The sequence below is a fragment of the Pungitius pungitius genome, chromosome 2 (genome assembly GCF_949316345.1).
Source record: "Pungitius pungitius chromosome 2, fPunPun2.1, whole genome shotgun sequence".
Taxonomy (NCBI): Eukaryota; Metazoa; Chordata; class Actinopteri; order Perciformes; family Gasterosteidae; genus Pungitius; species Pungitius pungitius.
In genome coordinates this window covers 21,980,020-22,003,454 of record NC_084901.1, presented here as the reverse complement: position 1 = coordinate 22,003,454, position 23,435 = coordinate 21,980,020, and the positions used below count along the sequence as shown (strand labels likewise).

General features: G+C 40.3%; 1 protein-coding gene across 2 annotated transcripts in view; it reads left to right on the top strand.

Moving 5' to 3' along the window:
- Positions 1–21,354, top strand: part of ahnak (AHNAK nucleoprotein) — a 30,947-nt gene extending 9,593 nt beyond the window's left edge. The window contains exons 3-6 of one of the 2 annotated variants that reach the window (XM_062560608.1): positions 1,365–1,518; positions 1,628–1,851; positions 1,957–6,910; positions 7,619–21,354. In XM_062560608.1, coding sequence (XP_062416592.1) covers positions 1,365–1,518; positions 1,628–1,851; positions 1,957–6,910; positions 7,619–20,382 — 18,096 coding nt within the window. In that variant the 3' untranslated portion in view covers positions 20,383–21,354. Of the gene's footprint in view, positions 1–1,364; positions 1,519–1,627; positions 1,852–1,956 lie in introns of both variants that reach the window. The other variant, XM_037460605.2, reaches the window with a different exon arrangement.
- Positions 21,355–23,435: the final 2,081 nt, after the last annotated feature.

The window sequence follows — 23,435 nt, the reverse complement described above, 5'->3', positions numbered from 1 at the left end:
GTATGATCTATTTCAATTACAAAAACGTGTAATTGACACCAACGCATAGAGCTGTATTTTGCAATGCCCTAAATAAGTATGGTGCTAATTGATAACATCTTCGGCCTTAAAACTCAAGACACACCTCTTTAGACTCTACCTTGACTAAAACACTAACAAACCATAGCACTAACAAATCGTAGCACTTAAATTGTACTTATAATGGCACTTTTCTATGACATGTTTTGAAACTGCTTATTTGATGAAAATTGTACTTTCTTGTTACTTGTTTTTCTGAGTTTGTATCTATGTGAAAATGCACTTATTAACTGACATGTAATGTAATGTAATGATAAAACTAGGAAAGAGGTTCTAATGTCTGTTTCCAAGTTGTCAAATCATCCCCTCATAAATAGATAGTCACTACTATGACTCATATCCTGTTCGTATCCAGTGTTCTGCCATCCTCGGAATAGGCTTTTGCCATTTTGGCTGTGCCGAATAACAGGCAAACTGACAATTGGCTGAAACCTAATGAATGGCTGCACATTTTATAATAATAATAATAATACCCTTTTTTGAGCTTTTCTAAATACGTAAAGACGCTTTACATAAGGCAAAGACAGACAGAACAAAACCAAACCATGCCATGCTGCACTAGTCCCCCATGGTAATACAGAGTCATATCAAATCATGTAAAAAACTTATCTTGTTGTTGTATGTATAAAATGACTGCTGTCAAATGCTGCTGTCAAATGCTCTAGCATGGAATGATCTCTGATCATTAGGAAACATATATCACATATGTGTTACTGTGCATTTATAGCTCTGTGTGTGTTTTTATAACACAAGGCAGGTTTAACCATTATTGTTTTCTCTATTGACAATGGAGCTTGGGTGTAGGCAAAGGATCAGTCTTTTTTCAGGGTGTGGTCTGGAAATTTGGAAAACACAGAGTGCTAGGGGGGAGGGAGAGGGTTAGAGCCTGTGTTTTCTGGAACCGTTTTACCGCCATCTACTGTTGGTTTAAGGTCCTACATGCAAAACCCATCAAAAACGTGATGGGTAAATGCAACATTTAGGATTAACCATGAGGGTGAAAGATGAACATTTCCTCTGGAATATATTCTTTTGTGAACATGAAAGGATCCATTCTCCTCAAAATTTGGTCTCAGTGATTATTATTGTCTTTTGTTATGCAGGAAAATCAAGATTGTGTTTTCAACAAATCACAGCTTAAATAGAGTAAAGCAAGACATGGTATTTTACAAAATTCTCAAAAAATGTCCTGTACTTTCTATACATACGGTTACGAAAATTCACTGTTCACTAGACTGTTAATACAAACTTTTCAAACTCATTGTTTGTAATATTGTCTTCTTCAGATGGCTGAAGAGGAAGAAACCAGAGAGGTGCTTTTTCCAGATTGGGAGGGCACAGACAAAACTGGCTTGACCATTGAAAAGACAGGAGGAGAGTTCTATGTCAAAGAGGTGAAAGGAGAGTCACCTGCAGCAAGGTCTGGAAAAGTATATGAAGGTAGGATTATTCTTTTTTTTTCTCAGATCAGCACACATTAAGTTATGTAATGCTTACATGCTGACTAGTATTCCTAATGGATTTTGCCCTGCCTCTACAAAACTCATAGGTGATCAAATTGTGGGGGCCACTGTCTACTTTGATAACATGACCTCAGAAGAAACAGCTGATCTACTGAAGACATTGAACCGCCACAAGGTTGGACTTAAACTACAAAACAAAGACAAATCCCCTTTCTGCTCGCCCTTGAGCACACCGTGTCGTTCACCAATCAGCACCCTGACATGGGAAGGGAAGACCAGGTTTGGAGGTTCCAGTCCAGACATCATCCTTGTGAGTTTTTTTTAAATTATGTGATCACTGATTTGTTTCTGGGGCATATATTGGACCAAATACAAGGGCTGATAACATTTCTATGTTATATGTCTATTTTCACAGAGTGGGGAGGATGAGGACTATAAGAGAATATATTCAAAGAAGATTAAACCAAGGCTGAAGTCTGAAGACCTTGCAGAGGGAGTAGATGTTCGCACAGAGCGGCATAGCAGCACAAGCAGCGATGGCAGCACAATTACGACCATCACCCGCCGCATCACCACCTACACAGTGGATATGCCGGGCGGCATGAGTGAGCAACTTGAACTTTCAAGCCCAGAGTTGAAGGGGCTAAGGCATGAATCTGGTGATTATTCTCCGCGAATACAAATCGACCACGGCAGCGCTTCAGGTAAAGTGGGAGTAGAAGAGGGAGCTTTTGAAATAGGGGGAAAACACAAGAGGGTCTTAGAGACCTCAAGAGCGAGTGTGGAGCAAGGCGATGGAGGCATTCAGATGTCTGGAACAAGCACGACACTAAGAGGGAGCACAAACACTGGTAGTGGGTGTGTTACAACGGGAGGGTTTGGAGGTGCAGTAACCTCAACTGTTAAGAACGAAGGTTCAATTGGTCTTTCTTTACCACAAAAAGATTCATTCAAGGATGAAACAGCAGAACAAAGTATTGACACCACTTTAGGCGAGAGGACAAAGATGAAGGTATCTGAAACTAAAATCAGTCATCCGCAGGAAAAGGGATCAGGCAGCAGAATGGGGGGAACAGCAATAACAGTTGGCAGTGTTACCTCAGGATTTTCCTCAAGCCCAGGCAAGATTTCAATGGCAGGTGACAATGTTAACATTAAGGGTTCAAAGTTGAAAGGTGATGTTGTTGTTTGCCTGCCAAGCACACAAGGAGGAATAAAAGCACCCGTAATAAACACAGAAATTACAGGAATTAGAAATGAGAAATGTGAGGAAATCAAAGATTTTGAGATCAAAGGTTCCCGTGTTAACATTGTAAGACCAGATGTAAAATTTCCAGAGGCAGAGCTCAAAACACTTGAAACCCACCCTAGCATTCAAACCAAAGTCCCGATGAGTGATATCACTGTTTCCCTTCCAAAATTGAAAAGAAACACAGAAATACCTACAGTTAAAGGAACGGAGATTGAGATTGAAAAGCCTCAAGGTGGATTTAAGATGCACGGAAACAAAATAACCTCTTTTGGGTCTACTGGATGGAAGATGGAAGCTCAAGATATAGATAAAAAAACAGAAATTGAAGTCAAGGGACCAGGGGTTGATATTAAAGGACAAAGGGGTGGATTGGAAATGCCTAAAATCAAGATGCCATCCTCCAATATGAAAGGTAAGGAAGTGGAGGGTCCAGATGTGAAAGCACCTGTTGTTGACATTCAAGGGCCAGGAGGTCAGACCACAGGACTCAATGCAACAATAAAAGGAGACCAATTCAACATGCCAAGCATTTCCGGACCAACGATTTCCATGCAAGAAATGGATTTAAATCTGAAAGGACAAGAAACTAAAAGTGATCTGGATATCTCAATCCCAAATGTAAAAGGAGACATAAAACCATCTGCAATTCACATAAAAGGCCCACAGGTGAATGTTGAAAGTACTGAAAGTGGATTTGAAATGCCTAAAATCAATATGCCATCATTTGGTTTCAAAGGAGCAAAAGCAGACCTTCCAGATGTAGATGTAAGCCTTCCCAAAGGGAAAATTGATGTCAAAGTACCTGATGTTGAAGTTAAAAGACCGGACTTTGATGTTGAAGGACCTAATACCAATTTGAAAGGATCCAAAGTCCAACTTCCATCAATTTCAGGACCCAAGCTGCCAGAACGGGATCTGAGTTTGAAAGGTCCCAAAGTAAAGGGAGATATGGATGTGTCAGTTCCAAAGATCGAGGGTGACATAAATATTCCCACAGTTGACATCAAAGGACCAAATGTTGACATTGATGGCCACAAAGGAGGATTCAAAATGCCTAAAATAAAAATGCCATCTTTTGGAATAAAAGGTCCAAACATTGAAAGGCCAGAAGTTGATGTTAGCCTCCCTAAGGCCGATATTGACATCAAAGCTACCGAATTGAATGTGAAAGGACAAGATGTTGACATAGAAGGCCAAAGTGGTAAAATCAAAGGACCCAAATTCAACATGCCCAGCATATCTGGACCTGAACTTTCCATGCCAGAGGTGGATTTCAATCTGAAAGGTCCCAAAGTAAAAGGTGATGTGGATATGTCACTCCTAAAGACAAAGGGAGGCGTACAATCAACTGAAATTGATATCAAAGGTCCCCAGCTTAATATTGAAGGTCCCAAAGGGGGCATTGAAATGCCAAAAATCAAAATGCCTTCATTTGGCTTGAAAGGAGCAAAAGCAGACCTACCAGATGTGGATGTACGCATTCCCAAAAGTAAAATTGATGTCAAAGTACCTGATGTTGAAGTTAAAAGACCGGACGTTGATGTTGAAGGACCTAATATCAATTTGAAAGGATCCAAAGTCCAACCTCCATCAATTTCAGGACCCAAGCTTCCAGATTGGGATCTGAGTCTGAAAGGTCCCAAAGTAAAAGGAGATTTAGATGTGTCGGTTCCGAAGATTGAGGGAGACATAAATGTTCCCACAGTTGACATTGAAGGACCAAATGTTGACATCGATGGCCACAAAGGAGGATTCAAAATGCCTAAAATTAAAATGCCATCCTTTGGAATGAAAGGTCACAACATTGAAGGGCTAGAAGTTGATGTAAGCCTCCCTAAGGCTGATATTGACATCAAAGCTCCGGAATTGGATGTCAAAGGACCAGATTTGGACATTGAGGGCCCAAGTGGTAAAATCAAAGGACCCAAATTCAATATGCCAAGCATTTCCGGACCCAAACTTTCCATGCCTGATGTGGATTTCAATCTGAAAGGTCCCAAAATGAAGGGTGATGTTGATATGTCATTGCCAAAGATAAAAGGAGACATAAAATCACCTGAAATTGACATCAAAGGTCCACATGTTGACATTGAAGGTCCCAAAGGTGGATTTGAAATGCCTAAAATGAAAATGCCATCATTTGGTTTCAAAGGAGCAAAAGCAGACCTACCAGATGTAAATGTGAGCCTTCCCAAAGGGAAAATTGATGTTAAAGTACCTGAAGTCGACATTAAAGGGCCAGACTTTGATGTTGAAGCACCTGATATGAATTTGAAAGGATCAAAAATCCAACCTCCATCAATCTCTGGACCCAAGCTGCCAGACTGGGATCTGAGTCTGAAAGGTCCCAAAGTAAAAGGAGATTTTGATGTGTCGGTTCCAAAAATTGAGGGTGACATTAATATTCCCATAGTTGACATTGAAGGACCAAATGTTGACATCGATGGCCACAAAGGAGGATTCAAAATGCCTAAAATCAAAATGCCGTCGTTTGGAATGAAAGGTAACAACATTGAAGGGCCAGAAGTTGATGTAAGCCTCCCTAAAGCTGATATTGACATCAAAGCTCCCGACTTGGATGTTAAAGTACCAGACGTGGACATTGAGGGCTCAAGTGGTAAAATCAAAGGACCCAAATTCCACATGCCAAGCATTTCCGGACCCAAACTTTCCATGCCTGATGTGGATTTCAATCTGAAAGGTCCCAAAATGAAGGGTGATGTGGATATGTCATTGCCAAAGATAAAAGGAGACATAAAATCACCTGAAATTGACATCAAAGGTCCACATGTTGACATTGAAGGTCCCAAAGGTGGATTTGAAATGCCTAAAATGAAAATGCCATCATTTGGTTTCAAAGGAGCAAAAGCAGACCTACCAGATGTAGATGTAAGCCTTCCCAAAGGGAGAATTGATGTTAAAGTACCCGAAGTCGACATTAAAGCGCCAGACTTTGATGTTGAAGGACCGGATATGAATTTGAAAGGACCAAAATTCCATCTTCCATCAATCTCGGGACCCAAGCTGCCAGATTGGGATCTGAGTCTGAAAGGTCCCAAAGTAAAAGGAGATTTAGATGTGTCGGTTCCGAAGATTGAGGGTGACATAAATATTCCCACAGTTGACATTGAAGGACCAAATGTTGACATCGATGGCCACAAAGGAGGATTCAAAATGCCTAAAATCAAAATGCCATCCTTTGGAATGAAAGGTCACAACATTGAAGGGCCAGACATAGATGTAAGCCTCCCTAAGGCCAATATTGACATCAACGCTCCTAAATTGGATATCAAAGGACCAGATTTGGACATTGAGGGCCCAAGTGGTAAAATCAAAGGACCCAAATTCAATATGCCAAGCATTTCAGGACCCAAACTTTCCATGCCTGATGTGGATTTCAATCTGAAAGGTCCCAAAATGAAGGGTGATGTGGATATGTCATTGCCAAAGATAAAAGGAGACATAAAATCACCTGAAATTGACATCAAAGGTCCACATGTTGACATTGAAGGTCCCAAAGGTGGATTTGAAATGCCTAAAATGAAAATGCCATCATTTGGTTTCAAAGGAGCAAAAGCAGACCTACCAGATGTAGATGTAAGCCTTCCCAAAGGGAGAATTGATGTTAAAGTACCCGAAGTCGACATTAAAGCGCCAGACTTTGATGTTGAAGGACCGGATATGAATTTGAAAGGACCAAAATTCCATCTTCCATCAATCTCGGGACCCAAGCTGCCAGATTGGGATCTGAGTCTGAAAGGTCCCAAAGTAAAAGGAGATTTAGATGTGTCGGTTCCGAAGATTGAGGGTGACATAAATATTCCCACAGTTGACATTGAAGGACCAAATGTTGACATCGATGGCCACAAAGGAGGATTCAAAATGCCTAAAATCAAAATGCCATCCTTTGGAATGAAAGGTCACAACATTGAAGGGCCAGACATTGATGTAAGCCTCCCTAAGGCCAATATTGACATCAACGCTCCTAAATTGGATATCAAAGGACCAGATTTGGACATTGAGGGCCCAAGTGGTAAAATCAAAGGACCCAAATTCAATATGCCAAGCGTTTCAGGACCCAAACTTTCCATGCCTGATGTGGATTTCAATCTGAAAGGTCCGAAAATGAAGGGTGATGTGGATATGTCATTGCCAAAGATAAAAGGAGACATAAAATCACCTGAAATTGACATCAAAGGTCCACATGTTGACATTGAAGGTCCCAAAGGTGGATTTGAAATGCCTAAAATGAAAATGCCATCATTTGGTTTCAAAGGAGCAAAAGCAGACCTACCAGATGTAGATGTAAGCCTTCCCAAAGGGAAAATTGATGTTAAAGTACCTGAAGTCGACATTAAAGGGCCAGACTTTGATGTTGAAGGACCTGATATGAATTTGAAAGGACCAAAATTCCATCTTCCATCAATCTCGGGACCCAAACTGCCAGACTGGGATCTGAGTCTGAAAGGTCCCAAAGTAAAAGGAGATTTAGATGTGTCGGTTCCGAAGATTGAGGGTGACATAAATATGCCCACAGTTGACAATGAAGGACTGAATGTTGACATCGATGGCCACAAAGGAGGATTCAAAATGCCTAAAATGAAAATGCCATCCTTTGGAATGAAAGGTCACAACATTGAAGGGCCAGAAATTGATGTAAGTCTCCCTAAAGCTGATATTGATATCAAAGCTCCCGATTTGGATGTTAAAGGACCAGATTTGGACATTGAGGGCCCAAGTGGTAAAATCAAAGGACCCAAATTCCACATGCCGAGCATTTCAGGACCCAAACTTTCCATGCCTGATGTGGATTTCAATCTGAAAGGTCCCAAAATGAAAGGAGATGTGGATATGTCATTGCCAAAGATAAAAGGGGACATAAAATCACCTGAAATTGACATCAAAGGTCCACATGTTGACATTGAAGGTCCTAAAGGTGGATTTGAAATGCCTAAAATGAAAATGCCATCATTTGGTTTCAAAGGAGCAAAAGCAGACCTACCAGATGTAGATGTGAGCCTTCCCAAAGGTAAACTTGATGTTAAAGTACCGGATGTTGACATTAAAGGGCCAGACTTTGATGTTGAAGGACCTGAAATGAATTTGAAAGGACCAAAATTCACACTTCCATCAATCCCAGGACCCAAGCTGCCAGATTGGGATCTAAGTCTGAAAGGTCCCAAAGTAAAAGGAGATTTAGATTTGTCGATTCCAAAAATTGAGGGTGACATAAATATCCCTACAGTCGACATTGAAGGACCAAATGTTGACATCGATGGCCACAAAGGAGGATTCAAAATGCCTAAATTTAAAATGCCGTCGTTTGGAATGAAAGGTCCAAACATTGAAGGGCCAGACATTGATGTAAGCCTTCCTAAAGCTAATATTGACATCAACGCTCCTAAATTGGATATCAAAGGACCAGATTTGGACATTGAGGGCCCAAGTGGTAAAATCAAAGGACCCAAATTCAATATGCCAAGCATTTCAGGACCCAAACTTTCCATGCCTGATGTGGATTTCAATCTGAAAGGTCCCAAAATGAAGGGTGATGTGGATATGTCTTTGCCAAAGATAAAAGGGGACATAAAATCACCTGAAATTGACATCAAAGGTCCACATGTTGACATTGAAGGTCCTAAAGGTGGATTTGAAATGCCTAAAATGAAAATGCCATCATTTGGTTTCAAAGGAGCAAAAGCAGACCTACCAGATGTAGATGTAAGCCTTCCCAAAGGTAAACTTGATGTTAAAGTACCGGATGTTGACATTAAAGGGCCAGACTTTGATGTTGAAGGACCTGATATGAATTTGAAAGGACCAAAATTCCATCTTCCATCAATCTCGGGACCCAAACTGCCAGATTGGGATCTGAGTCTGAAAGGTCCCAAAGCAAAAGGAGATTTAGATGTGTCGGTCCCGAAGATTGAGGGTGACATAAATATCCCCACAGTCGACATTGAAGGACCAAATGTTGACATTGATGGCCACAAAGGAGGATTCAAAATGCCTAAATTTAAAATGCCGTCGTTTGGAATGAAAGGTCCAAACGTTGAAGGGCCAGAAATTGATGTAAGTCTCCCTAAAGCTGATATTGACATCAAAGCTCCCGATTTGGATGTTAAAGTACCAGATTTGGACATTGAGAGCCCAAGTGGTAAAATCAAAGGACCCAAATTCCACATGCCAAGCATTTCAGGACCCAAACTTTCCATGCCTGATGTGGATTTTAATCTGAAAGGTCCCAAAATGAAAGGTGACGTGGATATGTCATTGCCAAAGATAAAAGGAGACATAAAATCACCTGAAATTGACATCAAAGGTCCACATGTTGACATTGAAGGTCCCAAAGGTGGATTTGAAATGCCTAAAATGAAAATGCCATCATTTGGTTTCAAAGGAGCAAAAGCAGACCTACCAGATGTAAATGTGAGCCTTCCCAAAGGTAAACTCGATGTTAAAGCACCGGATGTCGACATTAAAGGGCCAGACTTTGATGTTGAAGGACCTGATATGAATTTGAAAGGACCAAAATTCCATCTTCCATCAATTTCAGGACCCAAGCTGCCAGATTGGGATCTGAGTCTGAAAGGTCCCAAAGTAAAAGGAGATTTAGATGTGTCGGTTCCGAAGATTGAGGGTGACATAAATATTCCCACAGTCGACATTGAAGGACCAAATGTTGACATTGATGGCCACAAAGGAGGATTCAAAATGCCTAAATTTAAAATGCCGTCGTTTGGAATGAAAGGTCCAAACGTTGAAGGGCCAGACATTGATGTAAGCCTCCCTAAGGCTAATATTGACATCAAAGCTCCAGATTTGGATATCAAAGGACCAGATTTGGACATTGAGAGCCCAAGTGGTAAAGTTAAAGGACTCAAATTTAACATGCCAAGCATTTCAGGACCCAAACTTTCCATGCCTGATGTGGATTTCAATCTGAAAGGTCCGAAAATGAAGGGCGATGTAGATATGTCATTGCCAAAGATAAAAGGAGACATAAAATCACCTGAAATTGACATCAAAGGTCCACATGTTGACATTGAAGGTCCCAAAGGTGGATTTGAAATGCCTAAAATGAAAATGCCATCATTTGGTTTCAAAGGAGCAAAAGCAGACCTACCAGATGTAGATCTAAGCGTTCCCAAAGGGAAAATTGATGTTAAAGTACCTGAAGTCGACATTAAAGGGCCAGACTTTGATGTTGAAGGACTTGAAATGAATATGAAAGGACCAAAATTCACACTCCCATCAATCTCGGGACCCAAGCTGCCAGATTGGGATTTGAGTCTGAAAGGTCCCAAAGTAAAAGGAGATTTAGATGTGTCAGTTCCGAAGATTGAGGGTGACATAAATATTCCCACAGTTGACATTGAAGGACTGAATGTTGACATCGATGGCCACAAAGGAGGATTCAAAATGCCTAAAATTAAAATGCCATCCTTTGGAATGAAAGGTCACAACATTGAAGGGCCAGAAATTGATGTAAGTCTCCCTAAAGCTGATATTGACATCAAAGCTCCCGATTTGGATGTTAAAGTACCAGATTTGGATATTGAGAGCCCAAGTGGTAAAATCAAAGGACCCAAATTCCACATGCCAAGCATTTCAGGACCCAAACTTTCCATGCCTGATGTGGATTTCAATCTGAAAGGTCCCAAAATAAAAGGTGACGTGGATATGTCATTGCCAAAGATAAAAGGAGACATAAAAACACCTGAAATTGACATCAAAGGTCCACATGCTGACATTGAATTTCCCAAAGGTGGATTTGAAATGCCTAAAATGAAAATGCCATCATTTGGTTTCAAAGGAGCAAAAGCAGACCTACCAGATGTAGATGTGAGCCTTCCCAAAGGTAAACTCGATGTTAAAGCACCGGATGTCGACATTAAAGGGCCAGACTTTGATGTTGAAGGACCTGATATGAATTTGAAAGGACCAAAATTCCAACTTCCATCAATCTCGGGACCCAAGCTGCCAGATTGGGATCTGAGTCTGAAAGGTCCCAAAGTAAAAGGAGATTTAGATGTGTCGGTTCCAAAAATTGAGGGTGACATAAATATTCCCACATTCGACATTGAAGGACCAAATGTTGACATTGATGGCCACAAAGGAGGATTCAAAATGCCTAAATTTAAAATGCCGTCGTTTGGAATGAAAGGTCCAAACATTGAAGGGCCAGACATTGATGTAAGCCTCCCTAAGGCTAATATTGACATCAAAGCTCCAGAATTGGATATCAAAGGACCAGATTTGGACATTGAGGGCCCAAGTGGTAAAGTTAAAGGACCCAAATTTAACATGCCAAGCATTTCAGGACCCAAACTTTCCATGCCTGATGTGGATTTCAATCTGAAAGGTCCTAAAATTAAAGGTGATGTGGATATGTCATTGCCAAAGATAAAGGGAGGCATACAACCACCTGATTTTGACATGAAAACTCCTGAATTGGATATCAAAGCACCAGATTTTGACATTAACTCTCCAAGTGGTAAAATCAAAGGACCCAAATTCAACATGCCAAGCATTTCAGGACCCAAACTTTCAATGCCTGATGTGGATTTCAATCTGAAAGGTCCCAAAATGAAAGGTGATGTGGATATGCCATTGCCAAAGATCAAGGGAGGCGTACAACCACCTGAAATGAACATCAAAGGTCCCCAGCTTGACATTGAAGGTCCCAAAGGGGGCATTGAAATGCCTAAAATAAAAATGCCATCATTTGGCTTCAAAGGTTCCCAAACAGATGGTGTAGATGTTGATATAAATCTTCCCAAAGCTGAAATTGACATAAAAGCACCGAATGTTGACATTAAAGGGCCAGAGTTTGATATTAAAGGGCCAAAAAATGGATTTGACATGCCTAAAATCCAAATTCCATCAATTTCAGGGCCAAAGCTTCCAGAATTAGATTTCGGTGTGAAAGGATCAAAAATAAAAGGTGATATGTCCTCTCCAAAGATTGAGGGAGACATCAAAACACCTAAGATTGACATTAAAGGTGAGCTTGAGGGTCCAGATGTTACATTTGATGTTCCAGAAATTGGCCTAAAGAAATCTAAATTCAAAATGCCAAAGTTTGGATTCAAGAGCCCAAAGTCAAAGGCACCAGAAGCTGATGTGGAAATGGGAAAAGGTGATATCAGCATCAAAGGGAAGACTGGTAGTGCTGAACACCTAGATCTTGACCTTGGAATGACTACATCGAAAACCAAAGGATCAAAATTCAAGATGCCAAGATTTGGTTTCAAAGTGCCAAAAGGTGAAATGCCTGAAATTGACATAAATCTTCCCAAAGCTGATATTGATGTAAAAACATTTAATGTTGACATTAAAGGACAAGATGTCAATGTTGAAACTCCAGAAGGAAAAGTCAAGGGAAAGAAACTGAAAATGCCAACAATCTCAGGACCAAAAATGTCAATGCCGGATGTGGATTTCAATGTGAAGTCTCCAAAACTCAAAGGTGATGTGGATATATCACTGATAAAAGGTGACATGAAAATACCTGACGTTGATATTACAGGTCCAAAAATTGACATTGATGGTAAAAGAAGTGGATTTGAAATTCCAAAAATCAAAATGCCATCGTTTGGAGTAAAAGGTCCAAACATTGAAGGGCCAGATGTGGATGTAAGCCTCCCTAAGGGCAATATTGACATCAACGCTCCTGAATTGGATATCAAAGAACCAGATTTGGATATTGAGAGCCCAAGTGGTAAAATCAAAGGACCCAAATTCCACATGCCAAACATTTCAGGACCCAAACTTTCCATGCCTGATGTGGATTTCAATCTGAAAGGTCCCAAAATAAAGGGTGATGTGGATATGTCATTGCCAAAGTTAAAAGGAGACATAAAATCACCTGAAATTGATATCAAAGGTCCACATGTTGACATTGAAGGTCCCAAAGGTGGATTTGAAATGCCTAAAATGAAAATGCCATCATTTGGTTTCAAAGGAGCAAAAGCAGACCTACCAGATGTAGATGTAAGCCTTCCCAAAGGGAAAATTGATGTTAAAGTACCGGATGTCGACATTAAAAGGCCAGACTTTGATGTTGAAGGACCTGATATGAATTTGAAAGGACCAAAATTCCAACTTCCATCAATCTCCGGACCCAAGTTGCCAGATTGGGATTTGAGTCTGAAAGGTCCCAAAGTAAAAGGAGATTTAGATGTGTCGGTTCCAAAGATTGAGGGTGACATAAATATGCCTACAGTCGACATTGAAGGACCAAATGTTGACATCGATGGCCACAAAGGAGGATTCAAAATGCCTAAATTTAAAATGCCGTCGTTTGGAATGAAAGGTCCAAACGTTGAAGGGCCAGACATTGATGTAAGCCTCCCTAAGGCCAATATTGACATCAACGCTCCTGAATTGGATATCAAAGGACCAGATTTGGATATTGAGAGCCCAAGTGGTAAAATAAAAGGACCCAAATTCCACATGCCAAACATTTCAGGACCCAAACTTTCCATGCCTGATGTGGATTTCAATCTGAAAGGTCCCAAAATGAAGGGTGATGTGGATATGTCATTGCCAAAGATAAAAGGAGACATAAAATCACCTGAAATTGACATCAAAGGTCCACATGTTGACATTGAAGGTCCCAAAGGTGGATTTGAAATGCCTAAAATGAAAATGCCATCATTTGGTTTCAAAGGAGCAAAAGCAGACCTACCAGATGTAGATGTAAGCCTTCCCAAAGGGAAAATTGATGTTAAAGTACCTGAAGTCGACATTAAAGGGCCAGACTTTGATGTTGAAGGAACTGATATGAATTTGAAAGGACCAAAATTCCATCTTCCATCAATCTCAGGACCCAAGCTGCCAGATTGGGATCTGAGTCTGAAAGGTCCCAAAGTAAAAGGAGATTTAGATGTGTCGGTTCCAAAGATTGAGGGTGACATAAATATGCCTACAGTCGACATTGAAGGACCAAATGTTGACATTGATGGCCACAAAGGAGGATTCAAAATGCCTAAATTTAAAATGCCGTCGTTTGGAATGAAAGGTCCAAACGTTGAAGGGCCAGACATTGATGTAAGCCTCCCTAAGGCCAATATTGACATCAACGCTCCTGAATTGGATATCAAAGGACCAGATTTGGATATTGAGAGCCCAAGTGGTAAAATAAAAGGACCCAAATTCCACATGCCAAACATTTCAGGACCCAAACTTTCCATGCCTGATGTGGATTTCAATCTGAAAGGTCCTAAAATAAAGGGTGATGTGGATATGTCATTGCCAAAGTTAAAAGGAGACATAAAATCACCTGAAATTGACATCAAAGGTCCACATGTTGACATTGAAGGTCCCAAAGGTGGATTTGAAATGCCTAAAATGAAAATGCCATCATTTGGTTTCAAAGGAGCAAAGGCAGACCTACCAGATGTAGATGTAAGCCTTCCCAAAGGGAAAATTGATGTTAAAGTACCAGATGTCGACATTAAAGGGCCAGACTTTGATGTTGAAGGACCTGATATGAATTTGAAAGGACCAAAATTCCAACTTCCATCAATCTCCGGACCCAAGTTGCCAGATTGGGATTTGAGTCTGAAAGGTCCCAAAGTAAAAGGAGATTTAGATGTGTCGGTTCCAAAGATTGAGGGTGACATAAATATGCCCACAGTCGACATTGAAGGACCAAATGTTGACATTGATGGCCACAAAGGAGGATTCAAAATGCCTAAATTTAAAATGCCGTCGTTTGGAATGAAAGGTCCAAACGTTGAAGGGCCAGACATTGATGTAAGCCTTCCTAAGGCTAATATTGACATCAACGCTCCTAAATTGGATATCAAAGGACCAGATTTGGACATTGAGGGCCCAAGTGGTAAAATCAAAGGACCCAAATTCAATATGCCAAGCATTTCAGGACCCAAACTTTCCATGCCTGATGTGGATTTCAATCTGAAAGGTCCCAAAATGAAGGGTGATGTGGATATGTCATTGCCAAAGATAAAAGGAGACATAAAATCACCTGAAATTGACATCAAAGGTCCACATGTTGACATTGAAGGTCCCAAAGGTGGATTTGAAATGCCTAAAATGAAAATGCCATCATTTGGTTTCAAAGGAGCAAAAGCAGACCTACCAGATGTAAATGTGAGCCTTCCCAAAGGTAAACTCGATGTTAAAGCACCGGATGTCGACATTAAAGGGCCAGACTTTGATGTTGAAGGACCTGATATGAATTTGAAAGGACCAAAATTCCATCTTCCATCAATTTCAGGACCCAAGCTGCCAGATTGGGATCTGAGTCTGAAAGGTCCCAAAGTAAAAGGAGATTTAGATGTGTCGGTTCCGAAGATTGAGGGTGACATAAATATTCCCACAGTCGACATTGAAGGACCAAATGTTGACATTGATGGCCACAAAGGAGGATTCAAAATGCCGTCGTTTGGAATGAAAGGTCCAAACGTCGAAGGGCCAGACATTGATGTAAGCCTGCCTAAGGCTAATATTGACATCAACGCTCCAGATTTGGATATCAAAGGACCAGATTTGGACATTGAGAGCCCAAGTGGTAAAGTTAAAGGACTCAAATTTAACATGCCAAGCATTTCAGGACCCAAACTTTCCATGCCTGATGTGGATTTCAATCTGAAAGGTCCGAAAATGAAGGGCGATGTAGATATGTCATTGCCAAAGATAAAAGGAGACATAAAATCACCTGAAATTGACATCAAAGGTCCACATGTTGACATTGAAGGTCCCAAAGGTGGATTTGAAATGCCTAAAATGAAAATGCCATCATTTGGTTTCAAAGGAGCAAAAGCAGACCTACCAGATGTAAATGTGAGCCTTCCCAAAGGTAAACTCGATGTTAAAGCACCGGATGTCGACATTAAAGGGCCAGACTTTGATGTTGAAGGATCTGAAATGAATTTGAAAGGACCAAAATTCACACTTCCATCAATCTCAGGACCCAAGCTGCCAGACTGGGATCTGAGTCTGAAAGGTCCCAAAGTAAAAGGAGATTTAGATGTGTCGGTTCCAAAAATTGAGGGTGACATAAATATTCCCACAGTCGACATTGAAGGACCAAATGTTGACATTGATGGCTACAAAGGAGGATTCAAAATGCCTAAATTTAAAATGCCGTCGTTTGGAATGAAAGGTCCAAACGTCGAAGGGCCAGACATTGATGTAAGCCTTCCTAAGGCTAATATTGACATCAACGCTCCTAAATTGGATATCAAAGGACCAGATTTGGACATTGAGGGCCCAAGTGGTAAAATCAAAGGCCCCAAATTCAATATGCCAAGCATTTCAGGACCCAAACTTTCCATGCCTGATGTGGATTTCAATTTGAAAGGTCCCAAAATGAAAGGAGATGTGGATATGTCATTGCCAAAGATAAAAGGGGACATAAAATCACCTGAAATTGACATCAAAGGTCCACATGTTGACATTGAAGGTCCTAAAGGTGGATTTGAAATGCCTAAAATGAAAATGCCATCATTCGGTTTCAAAGGAGCAAAAGCAGACCTACCAGATGTAGATGTGAGCCTTCCCAGAGGGAAACTTGATGTTAAAGTACCTGAAGTCGACATTAAAGGGCCAGACTTCGATGTTGAAGGACCTGATATGAATTTGAAAGGACCAAAATTCCATCTTCCATCAATCTCGGGACCCAAGCTGCCAGATTGGGATCTGAGTCTGAAAGGTCCCAAAGTAAAAGGAGATTTAGATGTGTCGGTTCCGAAGATTGAGGGTGACATAAATATTCCCACAGTCGACATTGAAGGACCAAATGTTGACATTGATGGCCACAAAGGAGGATTCAAAATGCCTAAATTTAAAATGCCGTCGTTTGGAATGAAAGGTCCAAACGTCGAAGGGCCAGACATTGATGTAAGCCTGCCTAAGGCTAATATTGACATCAACGCTCCAGATTTGGATATCAAAGGACCAGATTTGGACATTGAGAGCCCAAGTGGTAAAGTTAAAGGACTCAAATTTAACATGCCAAGCATTTCAGGACCCAAACTTTCCATGCCTGATGTGGATTTCAATCTGAAAGGTCCGAAAATGAAGGGCGATGTAGATATGTCATTGCCAAAGATAAAAGGAGACATAAAATCACCTGAAATTGACATCAAAGGTCCACATGTTGACATTGAAGGTCCCAAAGGTGGATTTGAAATGCCTAAAATGAAAATGCCATCATTTGGTTTCAAAGGAGCAAAAGCAGACCTACCAGATGTAAATGTGAGCCTTCCCAAAGGTAAACTCGATGTTAAAGCACCGGATGTCGACATTAAAGGGCCAGACTTTGATGTTGAAGGATCTGAAATGAATTTGAAAGGACCAAAATTCACACTTCCATCAATCTCAGGACCCAAGCTGCCAGACTGGGATCTGAGTCTGAAAGGTCCCAAAGTAAAAGGAGATTTAGATGTGTCGGTTCCAAAAATTGAGGGTGACATAAATATTCCCACAGTCGACATTGAAGGACCAAATGTTGACATTGATGGCCACAAAGGAGGATTCAAAATGCCTAAATTTAAAATGCCGTCGTTTGGAATGAAAGGTCCAAACGTCGAAGGGCCAGACATTGATGTAAGCCTTCCTAAGGCTAATATTGACATCAACGCTCCTAAATTGGATATCAAAGGACCAGATTTGGACATTGAGGGCCCAAGTGGTAAAATCAAAGGCCCCAAATTCAATATGCCAAGCATTTCAGGACCCAAACTTTCCATGCCTGATGTGGATTTCAATTTGAAAGGTCCCAAAATGAAAGGAGATGTGGATATGTCATTGCCAAAGATAAAAGGGGACATAAAATCACCTGAAATTGACATCAAAGGTCCACATGTTGACATTGAAGGTCCTAAAGGTGGATTTGAAATGCCTAAAATGAAAATGCCATCATTCGGTTTCAAAGGAGCAAAAGCAGACCTACCAGATGTAGATGTGAGCCTTCCCAGAGGGAAACTTGATGTTAAAGTACCTGAAGTCGACATTAAAGGGCCAGACTTCGATGTTGAAGGACCTGATATGAATTTGAAAGGACCAAAATTCCATCTTCCATCAATCTCGGGACCCAAGCTGCCAGATTGGGATCTGAGTCTGAAAGGTCCCAAAGTAAAAGGAGATTTAGATGTGTCGGTCCCGAAGATTGAGGGTGACATAAATATCCCCACAGTCGACATTGAAGGACCAAATGTTGACATTGATGGCCACAAAGGAGGATTAAAAATGCCTAAATTTAAAATGCCGTCGTTTGGAATGAAAGGTCCAAACGTTGAAGGGTCAGACATTGATATAAGCCTTCCTAAGGCTAATATTGACATCAACGCTCCTGAATTGGATATCAAAGGACCAGATTTGGACATTGAGGGCCCAAGTGGAAAAATTAAAGGACCCAAATTCCACATGCCAAGCATTTCAGGACCCAAACTTTCCATGCCTGATGTGGATTTCAATCTGAAAGGTCCCAAAATGAAGGGTGATGTGGATATGTCATTGCCAAAGATAAAGGGAGACATAAAATCACCTGAAATTGAGATCAAAGGTCCACATGTTGACATTGAAGGTCCCAAAGGTGGATTTGAAATGCCTAAAATGAAAATGCCATCATTTGGTTTCAAAGGCGCAAAAGCAGATCTACCAGATGTAGATGTAAGCCTTCCCAAAGGTAAACTTGATGCACCTGATCTTGACATTAAAGGGCCGGAATTTAATGTTGAAGGGCCTGATGTGAAATTGAAAGGACCAAAAATTCAAGCACCATCAATTTCAGGACCCAAGCTGCCAGAGTGGGATATAGGTCTTAAAGGGCCTACAATAAAGGGAGATTTAGATGTATCAGCTCCTAAGATTAAAGGTGACATGAAAGCTCCGAAGGTAAATAGTGAAGGACTAGACATTGACATTGATGGTGAAAGCAAAGGACCGAATTTCCACATGCCAAGCCTTTCAGGCCCAAAAGTTTCCATGCCTGATGTGGATTTCAATCTGAAGAGCCCCAAAATAAAAGGTGATGTGGATATGTCAATGCCCTCATTCAACATCAAAGGTCCAAAAGTGGTTGGTCCCGATGTTGGTTTAAAACTTCCCAAAGGAAACATTGATGCATCATTGCCCAATTTGGAAGCAGATATCAGAAGTCCAAATGCTAACATTGCTGTTCCCACCATCACTATGGAAGGTCTGTCGACCGGTGTTACATTTCCTAAGTTCAAAGGTCCTAAGTTTGGAATTAAATCCCCGGAACTCAGTTTGGATACCCACGGTTCCAAAAAGGAAATTAGTGTCCCAGCCACTGAAGCAAGTCTTGATGCCCCTGATATTAATGTCAACGTAAAGGGGAAAAAAGGGAAATTCAAACTCCCTAAAGTTAAAGCAAAGGCAAAGAAACCGGATGTAGACATAGAACCACCAGCAGCAGCCCTGAATTTAGACACACCCAACATTAATGTCAAAGGAACAAAAGCAAAGAAGCCTCTTTTTGGTAAAATTCATTTTCCTGATCTGGAATTAGATATCAAATCACCAAAATTGAAAGGTGATGGATCTTCATCAGGAGGATTTAAATCCTCTGACAAAGATCTTCCATCTGCTAGCTTGAACACTGCTTTTGGAAGTTCAAATACAAATGTTAATTTGGGAGAGACAGATGTCAAATTAAATCCTAAACCAAAAACGGCAATTGTTAACTTGTCCACTTCGGATATTGATGCTAATCTTCACAGACCAGGAGGGGCCACGATGTCGGCAGGTTTTACAGGCCAAGATATAAATGTGAAAGGTGGTGCAGAGATTGATGCAAGTATTCCAGGTGGCAGTGCAAGCGGTAGCCTTCATTATCCGGAAGGTACTGTAACATTTCCAAAAAAAAAAGTACCAAAATTTGGCATTGCTCTGCCTCAGTTGGAAAGCCAGGCAGGTGGAGGAAATGTTCAGTCAGCTAGTGGAGGAATGAACGTAAAGTCTCCAACTGTGAGTTGCCAAGTCAGTTCACAAAATGTAGAGGTTCCGAGTCCAGAACTGACGCACAAAGAAGCAAAGGTAAAGGTAAAGTTGCCAAAAATGTTTGGCAAATCAAAAGCAAAGGGCAGTAGTGCAAGTGACCTTCGGGGATCGGAGGTAGAATTGAGTACAAGTGAAAAAGGCAGTAAGAAACTTACTGGGGAACTGAAAGGTGGAAAATTAGAAGGAGAGGGTGATTATGGGCTTAGTGCGTCAACTAAAGGAAAGTCAGCCTCAATGGATCTATTCAAAAAATCAAGGCATCGGTCTTCTTCTATGAGTGATGAGGGGGGGCTTGCAATAAGTCCTCCTTCCGGTCACCTAGAAGCTGAGGGGGGCGATATTTCATTAGACCTGGGAGGAAGCAAGATCAAAGGAAAGAAAGGCAAGTTGAAGTTTGGAACCTTTGCAGGTTTTGGTTCAAAGTCAAAGGGTTCATATGAAGTGTCGCTTGGTGAAGAAGGGGAAGCAAGTGCAGGTGTTCATTTACCTTCTAAAAAATCAAGGTTGTCTTCATCTTCCAGCAGTGACAGTGGTTCAAGAGGTGGTTTCAGGTTCCCAAGACTTGAACTATCTGTTTCACCAAAAAAATGATTTATTGTAAAAAAAAGAGTAAATTATACTCTTCAATGTACGCCCAAATATACTCTAAAATGGCAAATTCGTCAATGTAAAAACCTTAAAAACCTAAGGATAATACACAGTCATCTCAATATTCTCAATGACATTTTTTTCAGTAATTAGATGCATGAGATTGTTGAAAATGCCCTATAACTGTAAATAAGATAAATTTGTATTTTAGTAATAAAATATTCTTTTTTGTATATAGTTCAGATTTATCAAACACATGCCACCTCACCAAATCTTTACAAATAGTTTGTTACAGGGTTGTCATTTTGTCTTGTTTTATTCTCTTAAAGGAACGTTCTTAATTAATAGGTGTGTTATATTAGTATCCAGGGCTTGATTGCACAGAAGAGATAGTTAGAATGGTTATTTTGAAGTAAGATGTTGTTAGGTCACCCAGACACAAATATAAACAGTTTCCAGTTGTTTTGTATGAAAGGAGCTTTGTAATGATATAATCCATTTGGAAGCATATTTTGGCAACACAGAGCTGGCCTGTTATAACCCATTCTAAATAGTAGTGGTGTTGTATATACCGTATTTGCATAGACAATCAATGTTTGCAAACGACCAATGCTCTGAAGTGCTGTTCATTTCATAAGAAATTGTATTCTTCCTCTGATTGTATAATATTTCTAAAAAATATGCATCGTACCATTTGTTTTAATATGTTTTGCTTCCCAATCATTCAATCTTTTGTCATTTTCATCTTCACCTGTTTTATTGACATTTTATTTCTGTCACTTTCAGTCATTTGTACACTCACCTTATGATAATATTAAAAAAATGTCACTTTTCCATGCAAAAAATAATCTATGTTAACAGGGAGTTGCATTGTTTTGATAAGATATGTTTGAGACAGAGCATGCTTCTTTGAGTATATTGTTTTGTGTGCATTTTGCCAAATAAAGTAAATAAAAAGATTTATAGAACTTACAAGGTTTCTGGTTGTATCCATTGGCCACATGGTAGGGCCACTAATAATAATACAGTTCCCCAACCACCACCTCACAATGCAATGAGACCCTTTACAGAGAAATCATATTACTCACTGTTAAAGTTTGGTATGTCTATTAGCTAACAGCTTGTAAAACTACTTGTTCACACACTGATGAACATGGATTTGAGCAAGCCAAAACTTTACATTCGCTGTCCATTGAAAAAACACAGTATATTTGTACAGTACACCTCTGTGCCTCTTCACTCTGAACTAGAGATGGGTGGTTTGACTCTTTTTACCAAGTTTGTCCTCAGGTATTTATTTAGCCGAGGTTAGCACACACATAGTCAGACCTTCAGCTCAAGTGAAGGAATGGGATCCTGGATGTATGAACAGGTAATCAAGCCAAGCTTGGGAGTGCTTGGTTCTGCCTGAGTGGAGAGCGGCACAAGGCTGTGACTCGGGCTGAAGTGACACATAAGTTGCACACACAGTGACTTGACTTGAGAATCAATCAGACTCAAGATTTGGGGACTCTTGAACAGCCATGCATCACTGCTTCAGTCAGGGGAAGACACACTTGCCTGTCGAATTTTCTCACTCGGCCCTCCCTTCAGGCAGTCAGCTGATAAGCAATGCCTGATAAAGCCCCACCTCCTCTCAGTCACTCATTTTGCTGTATTCTAACAACTCCTGTGAGGTTCACTGTGGTTAAATAAAGTCATTTGTGGAACATAGTGTCAGCCCTTAATCTTTCTCAGTTACCTTGACAACCTAGGCCAGTAAGTATTTTTAAACTCCAATCCCAGTGTTGGTAAACTTTCAATGGATAAATTCCACAAAGAAAAGCCATGGAGGAAAGTGTTTCAATCCTGCAGGGAGACGTTAGCAAACAACAGAAATGTAATGTTGAAAGGCACTTCTAGAACAAGCACACAACATTTGATGAAAATAATCAACTCTTGCAACAAACATCAAATATTAAAGTAAATATACTGTATACTGCAAATCTCGATCTGGACATAATACATCACTCGATCTGTTACAGTACTTTAATAAAGTGTATCAAGTCTACAAGCTCGAACTGTTGCAGCTCATCGTTGGCTCATTAGATAGTACGGCGTGGAAAGATGCTCACAGATGAAGAATCCATGAAAGAATGATTAAATAAAATGTCTCAGCATCTATTCTTTAATGTTCAGGTGCTGCAGCTCTTTACTGTAAGTGACTGAGGAAGGTGCATGTTAGCACACGGTAAAGACTTTAGTCCAACATTTATATAAACTGGCCTTTTTTACGTTTACTCTTTTCACGATATTAGGCTACAGCTATAAGGTAAATTAGTTTTAGTCATTTCAGTCTGTGTTTATTCGACCTTAATGTATGCCTACACATGACATATATATTTCTCCACCTCGTGAGTCTGTGGTTGAGTATATTGTTAAAGGGTAAAATAGTAATAAAATGGCCAGAATTGTATTTTTCTCCTATAATTTCATAAATACGTTTAAAAAATATATTTTACGCCACCCAGAGTGTACATGATCTATTAAATGACTACAGAAGTAACATTTCAGGCTGCAACCATGGACTGCTTGAAACCTGCTCTCAAATACTGTCCACATGGCAGATGTATAGTGGGACCTAAACGCAATACCTTGAAACTTACAGCCACCAACCGAGTGTCAGAATTTGACCCTCTTGTGTAAGAATGATCTGGATTTGGCATGAGCTGTGAGGATTAGATTGTGGCCTACAGCGGCTTTTATATGGACGCCGCCTGGACGTGCAAATACAGTTATCTGTATGTCCGTTGTAACAGATAAGCATGAATAATATGTGTTGTGATTCAACATTTACATTTTATTGGTAGTGTTAAACGAACAGGATATTATCATACTGTTGAGTAGAAGAAATGAAGTGAAGTGAATTATAGTCATGGATCTAATCAAATGCATAGATATTTCAAAAATATTATTACACTGTTCACATCATCTATAATGGAGTTTTTAAATTTGGCTTGAATGTGGTTACGAAGATGAACAATTTGATCATGGTTTTTAGATCCCGTTGAGATGCC